At 36.9% G+C, this 19,031-nt stretch overlaps 1 protein-coding gene across 7 annotated transcripts in view; it reads right to left on the reverse strand.

Moving 5' to 3' along the window:
• The window catches only part of tmcc1a (transmembrane and coiled-coil domain family 1a), a 43,330-nt gene extending 25,105 nt beyond the window's left edge, over positions 1-18,225 (reverse strand). Inside the window, exons 1-5 of one of the 7 annotated variants that reach the window (XM_055165753.1) lie at positions 18,154-18,168; positions 9,333-9,441; positions 9,159-9,208; positions 8,147-8,967; positions 7,371-7,732 (exon numbers count right to left, since the gene is read on the reverse strand). In XM_055165753.1, the coding sequence (XP_055021728.1) occupies positions 7,371-7,732; positions 8,147-8,360 (576 nt within the window). In that variant the 5' untranslated portion in view covers positions 8,361-8,967; positions 9,159-9,208; positions 9,333-9,441; positions 18,154-18,168. Of the gene's footprint in view, positions 1-5,131; positions 5,637-7,370; positions 7,733-8,146; positions 8,968-9,158; positions 9,209-9,332; positions 9,442-18,153 lie in introns of those variants that run through there. The other 6 variants (XM_055165754.1, XM_055165752.1, XM_055165755.1 and 3 more) reach the window with 6 other exon arrangements.
• Positions 18,226-19,031: the final 806 nt, after the last annotated feature.

Consider the following 19,031-nt stretch of genomic DNA (forward strand, 5'->3'; position numbering starts at 1 on the left):
ACAAAAAACATGATTATTGTAAAATTATTCCCAGAATGCTTTCTGAGCGGTTAAAATATTGACTTATTGACTTTCTAGGTCATGGGCTGCTGCTATTGTTACAGTGTATTGGTGTCAGCAACAAAAACACATACAGTACATGGCTCAAGAGTACAGAGAGGAAAAATAAGGGCATGCAGACTTCCATCTCTACTCCACACAGAGAGATTATGCATTGTCCCTGCCTGGGAATTGAACCCAGAACCTTCTTGCTGGAGAGCAGGGAGAAACTGGGGCAGGACCTATCTCAAGGGGTAAGATGAATATTTCTCATTCGTTTAAATGGGATGCTCCACTGAGATCGATGAAGGCAAAAAGACACCAGAGCAGCTAATTGTTTCTTTTGAGTGACATCAATTATGGCAAGTACAGTAAAGTGGCTCTAGTTAGTAATTACTTCCTACACCAAAATGTCAAAACATTCACAGTAATTAAGGAGCAAGCAAGGCAGACTTTCAAAACCTTGGATAGAGAGAATACAGAATGCCCAGAACTAGGATTGTTAAAAGTATCAAAAATCTGATGAGGATCTAGTTTTGATACTAAAACTAGTATCGAAACTAGATACTCACTTAAGCAAGAATCAATGCTGAAAAAGTCACATTCATAGGACAGATATGAACCTTTCCTGAATAACTTTAGAATGATTTTGAGTTGTATCAGGACATGTATAAGAGCATATAAACTAGTATACGCACATGGAACCTGTGGAACATACCTGGACTGACAGAGGGATAGATATAAGGCTCATGGTAATATAAAATAAAGTATTATGATTTAATGTTGAAAATCACATTCTATTGTCTTAATAAATCGTGTTTTTTATTATCATTTTTATTATCAGAATCGCTGTCAAGTCTGTTCCTGATTCAGTAAATTCCTCAGTTTCAAACTTGATTTTGACACTACTGAGAGCAGTGCAGTCTAAGTTAAAAAGTACATAAAGAAATATATAATGTATTTATGGAGAAAACTAAAAAAATGAACACAATTTTGGTGCTCTTTTTAAGACATGATGTTTGAACTAACAGTGTGATGCATCAAAAACAAAAAACTATATTAAAAATATATTTTTAAAAACCCAAAAAGGAGAGAGAAGAACACAGTGTTTTCTTCAAGAATATCAGAAAGGAAGGAGAACATTTGCTCGAGTGGTGGTTATAGGTCACCAAAATGTGAAACATGTACTGTACCAAACATTAGCTGTAAAAGCATGTGGGGGAAAAAAAACAGCAACACGTTGATACAAACCACAAACCAAACCACACTGCCAAAACTATTTGTAGGTCACTTCCTCCTGTAACCCTGTAAGAACATACATTGCATGAGAAGTACACAGGGTGAGAAAGGTACAGAGAGACACACACTTTGCCTGGGACGAGTTGGCAAACACACACCAAGGTGACATCATCCAGTGTTTGGCTGAAAGCACATGCTTCAGTGAGCCCAAGGCAGCGTACAGTATCCCTCTTCTTAAAGTCAATAGAAACCCAGTGGTTGATTAAACACGGATGAGCTAGTGTGGGTGTTTTTTAAGTTAACTCCAGGGCTATTTGATAAACCAGTGAATGAAAGGCTTGTTGTTAGTAAGGGAAAACCCCAACAGATTTGCAGTTGCGATTGTAGCAAAACTTCAAGGTTGCTATCACTGAGTATGAAGTGAAGAAAAATGAGGAGCTCAAAAGTCAATAGTCCTCAAAATGGCATCCATTACAGGAATGAGAATGAAACTCAAGAACATCAACTACTTTGTGTCATTCAGTGATATGCATTAGACACGGGAGATACATATATAAAAAATGTATTGCAATGTAAAAATATCGCAATTGTTGCATATAACACGTATATTGTCTATACTGTAGTTGAACTTAAATGTTACAAAGAAGCAGAAACATAAAAAGGCATAAAGTGATATTTCTGCCCTTTTGAAGTTATTTTTATCATCCATTAGGATTGCTAGACTTGAACCTCAACCAAGACATTTACAGCTCAAAGCACACATTTAGTTACATTAATGCCCACTCTTAATTTGGTTTTCTCTCATGGAACACCACTCCATTTATTCAGGTTTGGGATTGGCACGATGAGTACAAAAAGGTTAAAAATATAATTTTGACTGAATTAACCAAAATAAGACCTATGTTTCAGATCTAAAGTAAATAGTTTTAGCAAGTTAAAAAAAATCCAGAACCAAACCAGATCTTGACTTACTATTGCCCCATTGGAATGAGCCTGTATAGCACTAATGATACGTGTATTTGAGACTATTAATATGAAGGGCAGAACCAGAGAGACAGTAGCCCGAGGAGCTGAGAGATGGTAGGACAATAGTTAAGATCTGTGAGAGGGGAGAAAAGGCCTCTGGGGAACAGGTTGTATGTGCTCCTCCCATCACACACTTCTTCTTATTGCTTTTACTGCTCTGCTGGGATCAATGAAGCGCAAGGCAAAAGGACATTAAGGATAATAGTTAGGGTGAATGACAGCAATTACATTCACAGTAGTAAATTGGGCAATTATAGCACAGTATAGGGTATTAAAACAGATACAGTAATAAGAGAGGAATGAAGGAAACAGCCAATTAAATAAATCTGCCTGAGTCTAGGTATCCAGTCATTTTCACAATAACAACAATTTTACTCTAAATTCAAGCTTAGAGCATGAAACAAAGTATGTGTGTACTAACCTGAATAAGTATTTCAAGTAATCTAAACTGCACTAAAATTACTCATGTTTGCAATCTCCCCTGACCTGCTATTATGTGACACATAAACTGAGGAATGTTGAAGGACAATAGAGTATGAAAGATGAACTGCTGTGAGCAAATGTGCAAATAATCTACGGGACAAGCCAAACAGTCAAACTTCAGACAGAATGTGACAAAAATCACAGTTTTTCAAGGACACAATTTTCACAAAGGTTTTCCACCCAGCCTTAGGTTGTTTCAGAAAAATTCAAAAATAGGACTATTGCCATAGCAATTATCAATTAAAAACTAAATATTAGACTAGAGAGAAACAAAACTGAACCTAGAAGTTATAGTGATGAAACAATTTGTTTTATCAATAGTACAAAACAGCATAATTATTTCTATGAATATTTAAAATATTTTTTATTACAAATTGCCTCTATATAACCCTGAAATAAAAACTCCAGATTAGGGCTGTGCACTTAATTGATTTTAAATGTAATTTAGGTTAAACCATGTCTAAATGTGTGTGGTTTAGAGAGTTGCAGACTTCAGACTTTGGAGGAAGAAAGTTTATCTAAAAAGAACTTGAGATTCATCAATGTGAAAAAAATGTAATGTATTTCATGCTTGTGCCATATCGCCCAGCCCTACTCCAGACGACTCCAGACCATCAGCTTCATCCGTTGATCTAGCAGGTTTGATCTCAGCCCATCCCAGTCCATGCATCTGTCAGCCCATGTGCGCACTTGCTGCTTCCAGACAGCATCTCTGTAAAATTGAGCCCAAGAAGGCGCACAGGGAGAGTGTATTCAGTCTGTCAATTAATCAGCATCAAACTGTAATTAATCCCACCGGCCGAGCAGCAGCTGCAGATCAGCAGGTCCTTAATGGGCCTGATGTGGCGCACTTTACAGCCTTCGGCAACTCCTCCAATAACGCTACAACCTTTCAGAAAGATCGTAAAAACAGATATGCACAAAGAGACTAGTTATTTGTTTAAAAATCTCCCTCAGTTATGATCAACATTAAATCTTTATATAAGGCCATCAGTATTCCAAAACAACACAGTTCTTCAGGAAGACAACAGTAGGTCCAGCAAAATAACAAATTTTGAAGTATGATATATTGCTACATATAAAGACTGCTATAAACATCATATTGAAACTTTTTCCCAGTGACACAATTAAAATAAAGCACTATAATTCCGCTAAACCATTTTAAACAGACAGTGTAATTCAATGATATGAGTTGCAACAAATAAAAATCTGAATGAACCAATAATTTGCCATAGAAGTTATTTATTCAACCCTCTACAGCTCAACTCTTTGCCACTTTCGTCAAATAAAGTACCCACAATAAAAATTGAGTATATATATATATATATATATATATATATATATATATATATATATATATATATATATATATATATATATATATATCTCAGTTATTATATATTGAACGTTATGTCAATTTAGTAATTATTGTGATAGGCCTATATGACTGAAGAAAAAACTAAATCAAACTTGCTCAATAAAATGTTCCATAAAAAGTTATAATAATCAACAAGCCTAATAGCTCCATTTCTTTTTAATGGCTTTACTGATGTACCAGGAATAGAGGCTCCAAAAGTTACTCTTTAACAAGTCGACATGGGTAAATATGAGCATTGATTAGTAAGTCACAAGGTTATCCATCCCTGGAAAGCAACTGTATGCACTACATGATAAAGCAAAAAAACATAAGACCAATTCAGAATCACAAAATGACTAAACTAACTTCCAAAGATAATCAGATCGAAAGGATAAACTAAAGGACATTGAACGTATTTGCACTGATAGACTGGCCCAGATGCACACATTGTTATCACTAAACTGTTTTATAAACTGTAACTTAACCACTATAAAATATAATGATAAATCAAATCAAATACAAAGATAAAAACAACTAAACTATAATCATGCAGTTAATATTAGATTAATAAAGTTGTCCATTACTAGAAAGCAACCGCATGCCTCTATGCACCTTCTGGACTATCCATTTTTAAACAAAGAAAGACTATTTTAATTCTGTTAATTGGACAAAAGAAAAAAAAAAGTTGTCCCTTTAACAGAATAAAATGTTTCTTTTGCTATGGATCCTACCTAGACGACTGAGGGATTACACAAACAACAACTTGAAAAGCATATATCAAAGCAAAAACTTGACATGCCAAAGTTTATGAAATGTTCAAAAAGTTTAAAAGCCACAAGGTTAACATTACCGGAAAGAAACTACTACATGCACAATACACTGTACAGATTCATTGTATAAAAAAGATTTTAACTGATTTGACCTAAAATTCAAAATCACAACATGAGTAAAGTAACAGTAGCGCGTTCGTATGTTCTCATATCTTACCTTAGAATACTGTCTTCGGAGGCTGAATCTCTGCACCATCCTGCCTGCCCAAGAGCCCCAGCTGCTCCTCTTTGGTTCACTCTTTGGTACCTCTCCAGTTCACACACAGTCCCTCACAAACTGAATCTACACTACATGCTCTGGACACATGCACTCAAGACTCCCTGTACCCTCCTCTCCAAACACACTGTCCATGCCGTATCCATGAGCTGAGCAAACATCAGACCGGTGAAGAGAAAGAAGCAGCGCCTCCCATATACAATCTATCACTATCACACAAAATCCTTCCAGTTATGTCAACACACAGATTTACAAGAAACTGTTCAGATATTGATAATAAATGTGAAGTCATAGCACTGCAAATTATCCGGTATACTTTGTTAACACGCCCATGCATCACTCACACACACACACACACACACACTACTACCGATGCTACGCTCTTCGTTCAACTACTATGAGACAAGCTCGCCTCCCGCATGCTTCCTGTCACAGAGCATAGTGGGGAGGGGCAGAGGGAGGAGGTGAGACGGTGGGCAGGGGTGGGGGTGGGACCAGCTGACTGATTGTATTAATGCTCTCTTGGGAAGGACCAATGGTGGGGGACAGCCAAATTGAGGAAAAAATCCATGTGAAGGACAGCAGAGAAATCATTAAAAGGACATCAGAATCAAAAATTAGGGAATTATAGCATTGTTTCTGTCAGTGTAATGATGATTTTTAATTTCAGTGCAATACTTATTTGCACAAGATCTCCAAAGGTTGTAAAACTGCTAGGTAATCACAAGATTCTAATATATACCTAAAATGGTGGCAGATAAAATTAATATTGCCCATGTTCTGTTTTTTTTTTTTTTTTAAAGTATTCAGTGGTGCATATTGGACAGGTGTTGAGCATCTTTTGTTATAACACTTGAAATAATCCATCTGGTTTGTCTGTCTTTAATTGCTATGTCCATATCAAATAAATAAATAAAATATTCCTTGGATTTCTGCTGACAATACAATAAAATCAATACAAAAAGATACATCCTGTCCCAATCATTTTATCTTCTTTATATTACTTACTTTAGTATTATAAAATAAAATTGCAAAGTTGGACAAAACATTTGCATTTTAGAATAATGTAGGTCATTTAGGTTTTAGGTATGCACCCCGTTTAGTGAGCTGGTGCTACACTTCTCCAAGGTCACCACGCTGTTGCCATGGAAACCTGCAGCCTGGTGTAACTTCCTGTTTGACAGTAACCACAGAAACAGCAGAAATGACCTCATTGCTCTCAGTGTGTTTCCTTAACAGTGGGTCAAAGCTGTAAGGGCGTTTCTATTCAACTGTAAGTGCTGCCAGTGGCCGAAACCTTCTGACTGAGAATCACAGTGTTACAGGTGAGAAAAAGAAACACACAATACTTCAGAAAAAAAATTAAATTAAGTTGAAATAGTCCAATGTGTCCAAAAGAGGAATGCACAGATAAATGTAAGCATGCTGGACTATAGAATTATCCTGTGCATAAATATATTGTATGAAAAAGAAAAAAAAAACAAAACACAAACATAGGAAAAATATGCAGAGTCCACACAGAAAGGGCCTTGGGTATTAGAATGAATCATCTGAATCATCTGAGACAATAAAAAAAAAAAAAAAGCTGATGATGGACAGATTCTCTGAACTCTGAACCAAGCCCAGGCCACCACTCCCAGCACAATTGCTTATGTGACTGCGCCCTCTGGTGGCAGCAAATGAGAAGGCTGAGAATTATGGCCAAAGTCAAACTACAATTTAAATTTTGTGAGCACTGGGCACAGATTTATGAGCTTGTTTTTAAAAGTATGTTTTTGGCTGGCCAAGATTAAAAGAACTTCACTATTAAGTAATAATAATAATGGAGGGCTCAGAGTGTTAAGTGTTAATGTCACCGCAGGTAAGAATTTATGACTAACTGGAACATTTTTATAAATACTGAAATGTATACCATTTCAGTATTTATACCAATATTCCAAAATCTTCTTAAACATTTTTTTTTATCGCTTCATTGATCCAGCATATTATTTTATTTATTTTTATTTTATGTAATCGTTAATTTGAAGAGAGACAACAGACATTAATAAACATTTCCGTAAATGCAACAGTATTAGCTAATTATCCACTGTAGTCCCCCAATCCTCAGTCAATATACTGAGAAGCACAGTAACAGTACTGCAGGCACAACCAACTTCCAGCTTGTGCTACTTTGACTCACCCGGTCCGACTCCTCTGTAGAATGATAACCTGAGGACAGCAGCACATCACAGGGGACAGTGGCGGTTGCCGGACTGCAGGGAGCGCTGTCCGTGTTGCTGGAGGACGATCTGGGCCTGCTCACATGGTGCTGTGGGTCGTGGGTGTGCCGTCTGATGGGAGCTTGGGGACTTCCTCTCAGCAGTGGGTCCTTGTCTCCATTCCCAGAGCTGGCCTTAGTGCGGCGGCTCTGCAGACTGGTGCCCCTCCGCATCATGCCCACTGTCCCTGCACCCCGTCCTGCAGCAGAGGGAGCTGAGAGGGGGGACTGATCAGGGCAGCATCCCAGGACATCCTCATGGGCCCACAAGGGGGCACTGCCTCCTGACACAACAGCAGAAAACAAATGGGTAGAGAACAAGCTCAGTATGCAACATGAAAAGAAGCTTAAACAGAAGAAGAGATTAGAAAAAAGATTAAATGATTGGATTAATGCAAGTGCTGCATAGGTGAATACTTATGTACCCTTTTGCACTGTGAACAAGTGATTTACTTGCATCACAATAAGATTAAAAGAAAATGTTTCATCATTTGACAGGTAGAATAGAATCAATAGAATTTAAACACCAATGATCTCTTATCTTCTCATTTAAAATTCTGAATTTAAGTTTAAATTTTCTACTCAAAAGGAAATACATACAGTCAAATATGTTCATTCGTTTGGTTACCCATGTTTGTCTGTCTTCCTATTAGAATAATGTAATTGGACACTAATGATTCTTAAGCATGGATCACCACCTGCTGATGATGAAGAGGCCGGTGCGATGATGGACCGTGACACAGACAAGCGTTTTCTCCGTTTCTGGATCAGCTGTTTGAGCCCCAGACTCAGGATGCCCATCTTACTAAAGGGGGGTTTCTCTGAGCGTGAAATCCCTCTTTTTTTTGGCCTTTCATCAGCAATTAGTTTGGATTTTGGATCTTGGCTTGAGTGCCCCATCTCAGTCTCCATTTCAAATGACAGTCCGTGGTTTTCAAACTGTTATGTAGGCACAGCTATGGGGCAGGCAGGTTTCTTCTCAAAATTTAGTTCTGAAGTTTACTCATTGTTTAGAACTTGGTTTGACATGGTTAACAGTAACATTAGTCTAGGTTTAATTGTTTAGATGATGATTTTGTCTTGTTTTAATATCAGAAGAGCAGTGTAAATGCAGCTGCAGCTAAACTTGAATTTCCCTTGGGATCAATAAAGTTTATCTCTCTTGACATTGTTCAGTCTGGGTTTAATAATAATATAGCCATAATTAAGAGTAAGTTGAGTTTAGTTTTAGCTTATTAAACATAATCAGTTAGGAAGTTTTCTGAGGTGCTGATTAGTGTGAAAATCTTGATTATCCATTGACCAAACACCAATACAGATGCCTCAAAAGTGATAACAATTTGCTCTCTATTGGTGAAGCATGCATCCACACAGACAATGGAAGCACAGAGGAGAGGGGACAGTAGCGCCAGGGACAGCCAGATGGGACAGTGTAGACAGGACAAAGATGGAGGGTGAGTCAGGGCTGGTCAGAGGGATGGACGCATCTTTCATTCAGGACAGGAGCAGTCATGCAGTTCTACCACAGAAAGAGGAGATCAACCATGAGTTTGTCTGCTTTTGTGTGAATGAAGGATGGAGGCAAGATGACCCACAAGAAACAGACAATGATGGACCTGCCTCCTTGACTAATAGTACAGGTAACTGAAAAGCAAGTTTCTCAAACGTGTGACAATTAGCATTATCATTTTGTAAGAACAGAGTATTTACCATTCGTCCAGGCAATGATCAAGGCTGTGTCACGCCCTCATTTGGACTGCCTAGAGAGAGAGAAAGAAAAAAAAAAAGACATATAAAATGTATAAAAAGTTCAAATAATTTTTTTCTAAAGTTTTTCTAAATAAAGTTCAAGTCATAATTCCAGCATCTAACCATCTAATTTACCCATGATCATGTGGATTAGTTAGTGACACCAAATGGTCCTTCAGGAGCTCATTTAGATTCCCCAGAGCCCCACTTCCTTATCTGTGTCACTGCCGTGGGACAGAGCTCCCTAGACCAAAGAACAACAAACAGCGTAACATCTCAAACAGGCTTCACAATCTGTCTTTTCAAACTGAATAATAAACAACACCTGATAAAACATCACATCAGCACTAAATAACTCCATGCAGTGGATGTGACATGCTACAGTGGCGGCCTCGGCTGATCCCAGAGTGCAGGGAGGAAAGAGAGGGAGAGACCAGCAAATAAAATGCAAATATCAGTCAAAGGCGGAGGAATAATCGCTAACAAAATACAGGCATAAATACAAACATAAAACATAAACCTTTTTGGACATTGGTGAATAAAATATGAACAGATTACATTTACAGTACACTGATTCACCTCCTGTCTCTCTTCACTGTGAAGGGTGATTTATAATGACCTCAGGGGCTGAGTTAAAGCTCTCCCAAAGCTGAACCTGGACATTTATCTTAACCATGACACCTGTCTCGTTGGACCTGTCCTGTCTGTAAATCCTCTCCTTCATCCAGCTCTGACCTAACTGCTGGACTGGATGTAATTTAGATTGACCACGTTTTTAAATCCTCTGCAAAGCCAGAATCAGTTCAGAGGACAAAGACTTATTGTAAGATCTGATGTGTAATGAGGAGTACTACAGATGTACCTGAAAACGCTCTGATAGTGATGATGAGTACAGTTTAAATATAAATATCGCCACTATCGCGCGAAACAGCTGATTCTACTATGGAAAAAATAATGGAAAAAATATGGCTAAGACTTGTAAATGTTGAGTAAAATGCATTCTATAAATTTTTAGTATCAGATACTTGAAATATTATGTGTGGAAACAGTTTTTATGACTTGCAAAATATTGTACATCTACTTAATATTCATCATTTGAATCCCTTGTGAAAACCATTGAACAGTGGTGAAATGTAATGGAATGTACTTAAGTACAATTTGTAGGTATCTATTGGTTTCTTCACTACATTTGAGAGCAGATATCTGTACTTTTTACTCCACTACATTTCTGAACAGGCCTGAAAAGTAAAAGTATTTTTATTACTGTTTGAGACCTGATGAAAAGACAGCGTTTTTTATATATATATAGTTTGAGCAAAACAAAAACAAAAAAAGCAAATATAAACAATTTATTTAATTGTTTCTATTAAACAGCACTAATCTTTACCAAAAACAATACATTTGAAAACTTAAAACACCTCAAAACTCTGTGTGAAAAATTTGAAGTACTTCTTCCACCACGGTCCATTTAAAACAGTTAGACAAACAAACATGCTGCACTGAAGTGGCCTAAACCTCTCCATTATCTATATTGAACAAAGATTACAATGGACTGTGATTATATGCAGAGGTTAAGCCCCATAGTCAAAATGAAAGCAAACAGCTCAGCAAAATGACAGACAATAGCAGCTCAAAACGCCATCAGATAAACTATTGCATAAAAGTCTCAGAAAGCAGACAAAAGAGACTAATTGACTATATTCAAAGGAACTGTTAGCCTGTTCCTGTTACAAAACGTGTTAACTCTCAAACATTGTTTCTGGCTGTCAATGTTCTCCAGGTGCCACTTTAGTCATTCATTTAGTTTTTATACATTTGTCACTTAAACTTTGAGTATTTTTGTTTTAGTCAATGAAGCACATTTTAATTCAATCCACTATATTGCATTATCACATAGACTGTATAAAGAAAAGGATTAAGGGAGTGTAACGTCACCCATAGCATTTGGCTTCAGTCAAATGAAGTTCATGATGCTTGTATTAACCGGGGCGAAATGGGAGCAGTATCCTTATTAGGAAAAGGGATTTATTAACAAACAAAACAGTAAAATAAAAACACCCTCTCTACCATCATGTAGAGAGGGTTAATGCAAACATTTTAAGACCAAAATGATGAGGCTCACTGCAGTAGTTACAGAGTGGGGCAACAATATTCCAATGTAAGTCAATTGGAGCCAGGGTCAGAAGTTCACTTCCTATGTGTAAAGCGGCAGCTAGTGGATGTCCATGTCCATGTATATGTACGGTTTATGATAGAGCATGACAGTGATATTAAATTAAATATTTATTAGAATATAAGAGAATGAAAGCAATGGAGTAAAAATAAAACAAAAACATGACTAAAAGTCTTATTTACAGAAAATCAATTAAACCAATCAACAAAAAACAACAGCGGACCACACAACTCATGAGATGTTACGCCAGAGAATATTCCACATTACGAATAGTTTGTTATGAAACTGAGAAAGTGGCACCTAACTGGAGATGACCAACCCAAAGTGGCATGTCTGTGACCACGGCTTTTTGACCCTGTGTCAGACATGCTGTTTTCCAAAGCTGAACATACTTTGATTTGGCTGTAAATATGTCTGCAGCAGAAATAGGCCCATGTAGTGTTCGAGAAGAGTCTTCGCTGACTGAAATAAACCAGTCTTTGTTTGCTCAGAGCCACACACGGACCATGGCTGCTCTTTGTGCTGGCCTCTCTCACTGACAGACACACATCAATACCACGGGAATGAGGCCAGAGCGTTCTGGCAGCAGCCTCAATGCACAAATGAGTGTGCACTTTGTAGCACAAGGGAATCAAGGGGATAGAGCAGGATGCTAGCAATTATTGTAATGATCACAGATGTGCATGTCAACATGTTCAGTACACATCGTGAATATGATGAGTAAGTATTATGTAAGTATATGTTAAAGGGCCTATATTATGCTATTTTCTGATCTATCCTATAATGTTGTTTCTTCATCAAAAACATCAACATCAAAAAATACCTGGAGTTGTTTTAATTCATTCATACATGTTTAACACATAAATCCTGAATAGTTAGGCTTTAGAGTTCTTCTCTCAAACTGAAAACACTCTGTTCTACTTTATGATGTCATGTGGTCATACAGGAAGTGCTCCTCTGTGTTAAACTCTATAGACCTTCAATCATTTGGATGATTGCAGCACTGGAATTGCCATTTTCTACTGAACAAAAGGTAAAAGGTAGCTGTGAACTTGAAAAATACCACTACATGAAATCACAAGGTGGAAGAGAGCATTTTGATCTTTGGAGATGTTGACAGATTATTAATAAGGGATTACTCAAACATGTGTGAATTAAACAAAACTCCAGGTCTGTTTAGGGGATAACAACATTAGAACATTGCTTAAAGCTCACAAGAGTCCATTTTGTGAAATATAGAACCTTTAATAGTAAAAATAAGCTAAGCACACTGAATATGTTGAATGACTCTACTATGTAAATATTCAGCAACACACCAGCTTGCAACAGAATCAAAATCACAAATTATCAAACATGTTCTGAATCTGAAATGTGTCTCATTCTTTATTAATTTATTACTTCATATTTCTGTCTTATCTCAAATTTTAATGCAAAAAATGTACAGCTCTACAACACACTGCTTCTGTTACTATGACTATATTATTAATACGTATACACCAGATAAGTGGAAACCATATCTTGTTTAACAGCTGTGTAAAGATAACACAGCTAGTATTACGAGTATGCCACAACACCACCATATCTTTTTTCAGTTAGGAATGTCACGATAACAATTTTTGATGTGTGATATATTGCTTAAGTAAATATAGACTATAAACAAGAATATTGAAACTAAACTATGAAGCAGAATTATCCCCCAAAAAGTATTCTAAAAGTACTATATTGTTCAAAAACATGAGCTGCAATAAATAAATAGCAGAATGCAACACTTTAGTAATTAAACTGTATAGTTTTAGTTCATAATTCAACCTTATACAGCTCAAATCTTAACATATTGTCAAAAAAAATAACTGTAAATCCCCACTATAGTGCAAAGAAAAAATTACTCGCTATAAATATTGACATAGTAGATGGTAGTCCTATTTTGTGCCAGTGTAGAAAATACAGGATAGAACACCATAATAATTACTACAACTACCATTACTGTGGCTCCTACAATTACCAGTAATACAAGCTACTTTAAGGCCTCTGTATATTTTCATGAAATACATCTCACGGTATGATTTTTATTGGGAAAATTTGGCGACAAAACTGTGAATATGCTACTTTTTTCTTTTAAAATGCCTTGTCAAGACTTTAGCTCTGTCATAATCCAATTTAGCTATTGCTGTGGATTTGCAATGGATTTAAGAAACAGACTTGTGATACGATATATTGTGATGGCCCACTACATTACTGTGAGACTTCAGATGATAAGATATCACAATATTTCTGTTGCGGTTACATCCATAAAAATGACAAGTTAGCACTACCCCTTCAACAGCTGAATGGAGATAACGCAGGCAGGAAACAGGCACATCTGTTGTTTCTGTGTTTGGCAGAGAACAGTGCATTTGTGTCACTTGTGACAATGTACAGGACATGATTTCAGTACAAGTGACAACAGACCGCTATTAGTACCCGACAGGGAGAGGGAGGTTCAGCCTGGATTGTTGTGTAGGAAAAAGGGAAAAGATAACACATCTTTTTGATTATTTTATTATTTTAAAAAGAAATACAAACTGTATATTTTGCACAGAAAAAGTTATGAGTTAAGTGGTGATCAAGATTTCTCTGTAGTCTGTTGTCTAAATTCTGTTAACCAATGCAATCAGTTTAAAGGTCCTATCTTATAATGTAGTTTCCTCATCTACTTCCTGAAGTTGTATTTTGTTTCATTCATATTCAACACACAAACTCTGCATATTTAGGTTGATTTTTTCTCTGAAACAGACAAGACATGCCATGGGGTAATACAGGAAGTGTTCCACTTTGTTTTCAAACTTCATACACCTTCACTAGAATCATTTGGATCATTTCAGTACTCAATTTGCCAATTTCTACAGAACAAAACGTAAAAACTAGGTGTTAACTTGAAAACCTTCGCTTCACAAGGTGGAACAGAATATTTCGATCTTGTTGACAGACTAATAATAAAGAATTACTCAAACATGTGTGAATGAAACAAATCACAACTCCAGGTATGTTTTAGATGAAGTAACAATATACTAACATGGCTCAAAGCTCACAAGAATACATTTTGCCTAATACAGGACCTTTAATGAGTTTTTTATTTTTAATAGGCATGATGACACTTGCTCGATTACAGCTCTGGGATACTGGGACTTATGGGCTTTCACTTCTGAGGTTGCCACAACAAATCTTGAGTTAGAAGAATAATGGGTTTTGTATTGCTCATATTGCATGTTTTACAGTAGTCAGTAGTCTAACCCAGGTAGTAAACAGCATTAATAATACTGCGATGTTGTCCACAAGCATTGTTTAACATTCACCTGTGCTCAACACTGAAGCAAGTGTCCTTTTCAATTATTTACTACATCCAAGCAGCACCTGACACCAGTGTTTCCCTCAAGTTTATACTGAGACAATGGTGACATAAGTGATCCATATTTGTATAATTTTGTTCAATGCAATAAATGGAGAATAAGGGTGACTTTTGGCTCTGCTGAAAAAAATACTAAATACAGATTAACTATAGTTACTTCTATATGTGTAAGACTATGGTGACAAACAGTATCCTCTGTTATTGGGAAACACTGCAACACTGTCTCACTGTGGGCTCCACTAATAATGTAAAATTAATATAGTTGTGTTTGACCCATTGCAGGTGAATGAATGATAAAACAGATGCCTTATAGTACACTTTCACAAGAGTAACAGGTGCAAATAGCATCGTAATGTGTGTCAAACTGAGTCCCACTTGCTAACTCACTTGATAGGTGCTTAACAGGTTCTAACCAGGGCCAACAAAGGCTCATATTCCTCAGCATTGGACCATCATGATTGACACAGACGGGAAAGCACCTGCACACGAGCTGAAACTTCATACCAGAGATGGTGTTAAGGACACAGCGTCAAGAGGAATGAGAGAGGGCGAGTGGGTCAGTGAGGTCCAGGTTATGGGGCCGAGAGGCTTCAAATACAAAACACACAAATTCTAATAACTAGAACACCTCCACCATAGACTGTGCCCAATAAACATCACCTGAAATTTTCCACTGTATTTGAAACTTTATTCTGAATGCAAAAATGCAAGTCCTCTCCATTAATCTTATCTTAGGAATTGCACAAAGAGAAAAATGTGTTCTATTTAACTTCAAAGTCTACCAGAATATACAATCCATTTAGTTTTAGCAGTAGGTGGAGCTGAACTGCTTAATGAGTCTACTGTATTTCCCTTCAGTAGGACTAAAAAATAATTCCACAGAACTCAGTAACAAGCCATTGCAAGACATATTGTGCAATTATTTTGTCTGAATTTCTGTATATTTTTTCCACTTCTTATGAAAGCAAAGCACTTAAAGGGATTTGTCATAATATTGTTATATCTGTTTAATATAAGCTCACTCTTGGCAGCCTGCAACACATTTTTTGCAACAGGAGGGTTAGACTCAGAAGGATACCAGCCACGCGTTGCCACTAGTAACAGCAGCTTTTATAAAGGAATCTTCCCTTCATTCTGTGGAGAATCAGCTCTAGTGGTGAGTGCTACCACAGCCCACCAGTCTGCCCACAAATGCTCTTAGACATCACAAAATTCACAGCATATGACATTGTAAAAAAGCACTTTTAACCATCAAAACTGTTAAAAGCCACAATTTGAAGGATCTATTGTACCAGGGAATATCCTATAACCTATTATTGTGAGAAATGATGCCATTTCCAACGTCCAATATACTCAAAAGGTATACAGCAGAATTTAAAAAATCAATAACTGTCAGTGGAGCTCAAATGACTATAATCTGTCATAAAAATTGGACCACCCATCTTAAAGGCTTCCACATCTTGAGAAATGCCATGTCCATGCACATCTAGAAAGCAATGCACCAGCACAATTTTAACAAAATAAAAGATATAATAAATAAATATAATAAAATATTAAGAAATGGCAGAGCTATTTCTCTACAACTGTCACTGTACAACAAACATTACAGTCTATGGCTTTTGCAGAAAACCCACTAATTTCCCTTTGAGTAACACAGACTGTACAAAGAATAGACAGTCTATGGTAACACATGAAGTATCCTGGCTTAACATAAACTTACTTACATAAACACAAAAAAACACGTCAAATAAAAAGCAGAAGAGTTGCCATTATGTAGTATTGAAGTTGAAAAATAGACCAGATCACTTGCATACGCTTCTTCTAGCTTCCTTAATCTGTCACAGGATCAAAAGCCTTTATTCTAACATAAAGACACTGAATCCTAAGCTGTCCCTTTGGAGTAAAGACATATCGTGCACAGTGCAGGAGGAGGAGGAGCAGCGTCATCACAGTGGCCTGACCAACGCACTCAGACATGAATGGTTGTGTTAGCAATGCCCTCCAGCTCTCACCATTAGAAGGGGTTTGCTGAACAGATAGGAGACTACAATTGTTATCATGTCATATCTCACCCACAGTGCAAAACAGAGGAGCTGTGTGTTTTGAAGAGTCACTAAATGAATGATTAAAGGTGTCCAATGAAGAAGACCACAAAAACATGGGATGGTAATATGTAACCTTCATATTTAGCATTAAAAGGATAATATTTAAGCTTGCTAAACATTCACACCACCCATGCCCTGACCTACATAATGTCTGGGCCCCATAGTGTTCTTTTAAAGGGTCCATATTACACTATTTTCTGATCTATATTATAATGTTGTTTCCTCATCAAAAACATACCTGGAGTTGTGTTTTGTTTCATTTATACATTTAAATTAACACACAAGTCCTGCATTTTTAGGTGGAGTTCTCTGAAACAGAAAACACTCTGTTCCACTTTGTGATGTCATGTGGTAATACTGGAAATGCTCCATGGTGTTGTTTAACTGCATACACCTTCACTAGAATCATTTAGATAATTTCACCCCTGGAATTGCCGACCTCTACTGAAATGAAAGTAAAAGGTAACCGATAACTAAAACTACTACTACATGACATAACAAGGTAGAGTATTTTGAGCTTTGGGGACATAGACTGACAATTAATAAAAGATTACTCAAACATGTGTGAATGAAACAAAACTGAACTGAACTGGCTTATAGCTCACAACAAGAGTCCATTTTGTGTAAGGACTGTATAGGACTCTTAAACAAAATTACTTCATTAATTCATGATTTACTAATATTAATCCACACTTAAGTTTTATACTGAGCTCTTTTTCAGTTCAGGTTGCTGCTATAGGAGTAAAACTAAAAACTATAAGTCTCAGGAGAATTCTGCACTCTTCAGACTTATCTTTGACATTTTCATCAAAATGTCATAACGTACCATTATACCCGCCCCTATAATCAGTAATTAAGTAATAAATGCAGATCATAGCGTGCATACCATCAACTATATACAACCTTGCGAGTAAATGTTCGGGATCTTTCTGTGGTACAACAGGATGAGCTGACAAGCAAGCAACAGTTCACCTAGAAAGTTAAATACAGCCTAGCAATTAATCGTACAGAAAGTATATCAGATGCATATATTGATCTACAACAAATAGCGAGCACGATGTCTCGGAGACATGAGTTGTGCAGTGGCGGAGCAGAGGACAGCAGTAGTAGTAGGTTCTGGCACAGTCCCGTTAGTGTCATTGTAAATAGCCGCTAATACGATCAAACATGTCCGCGGATTAATTCACCGCATCATCTCACGCCACTGAAACTTTTTACGCATTTTACAGATAAGCGCAACGTGACAATAAAAACAACTGTATGTAACTAAGCTAAAGTTTAATTTACACTTACGCAGAGAGAAGGCAAACTGTGGGAGCTCTGACTACATACACAGTCACAGTGCGCTACAGCTACAGCCCTCTGTACCAGCGCCACCACGCCCTCTGCGCGCTGACGTCACGACGCACGGCGTATCAGCGAAGACACGGACCACAGGCCTATGCCACAACATGGATATGTGCCACAGCATGGATATGTGCCACAGTCCTATGTCTCTGGACTGTCGAAGGGTTACTGCAGGTTAAAAATTAAGAATACTCATTTTAAAATAGTACAGTTTAAGTAATACTCGATTTTACCATACCTATTTTACCTCATATCTGGGACCACAGTTGGGTAATCTTTATGGCATTTAAAATCTAAATCTTACATACAGTTTAGGCTACCATTTTTAAAAAATCTTTTGGACATTTAATAGGCAACTGTTACGGTATTCTGAATAGTTTAATAATAGTATCAAAATTAAACAATAATAATATGATGATTATAGTAATACTATTTCAATACAAAAAAAATCCTGCAGTTCATTTCTAACTATCTGAGTTGAAGATATGGTTGTGGACCAAGTGTCTTTCCTTGTAGAGGACAAAATGTCCATCTGCTGTGTTCTGCCAAGACAACAGTTGGTTATGTAATAAAGACTATTTTTGTTAGTGTTTGAAACAAAAAACACACACAAAAGTAATGTTTGAGGCAAATCACTTACTGTGTCTCTTATTTGCTTTAACCCTTTAGCACCCAGTCACAACTTGGATTTTTTTTTTCTTTTTTTACACATAGTTATATGTGTTTCTAAGATAAAGTTTAATTTACACCTGCGCAGAGAGTTGGTGATGCAGACATATAGTCACTGATGTGTTTCATCAACTCTTTTTCCTGAGAAAATAAAT

The sequence above is a fragment of the Boleophthalmus pectinirostris genome, unplaced genomic scaffold (genome assembly GCF_026225935.1).
Source record: "Boleophthalmus pectinirostris isolate CB_2022bp ecotype Guang Dong unplaced genomic scaffold, ASM2622593v1 HiC_scaffold_8, whole genome shotgun sequence".
Classification (NCBI taxonomy): Eukaryota; Metazoa; Chordata; class Actinopteri; order Gobiiformes; family Gobiidae; genus Boleophthalmus; species Boleophthalmus pectinirostris.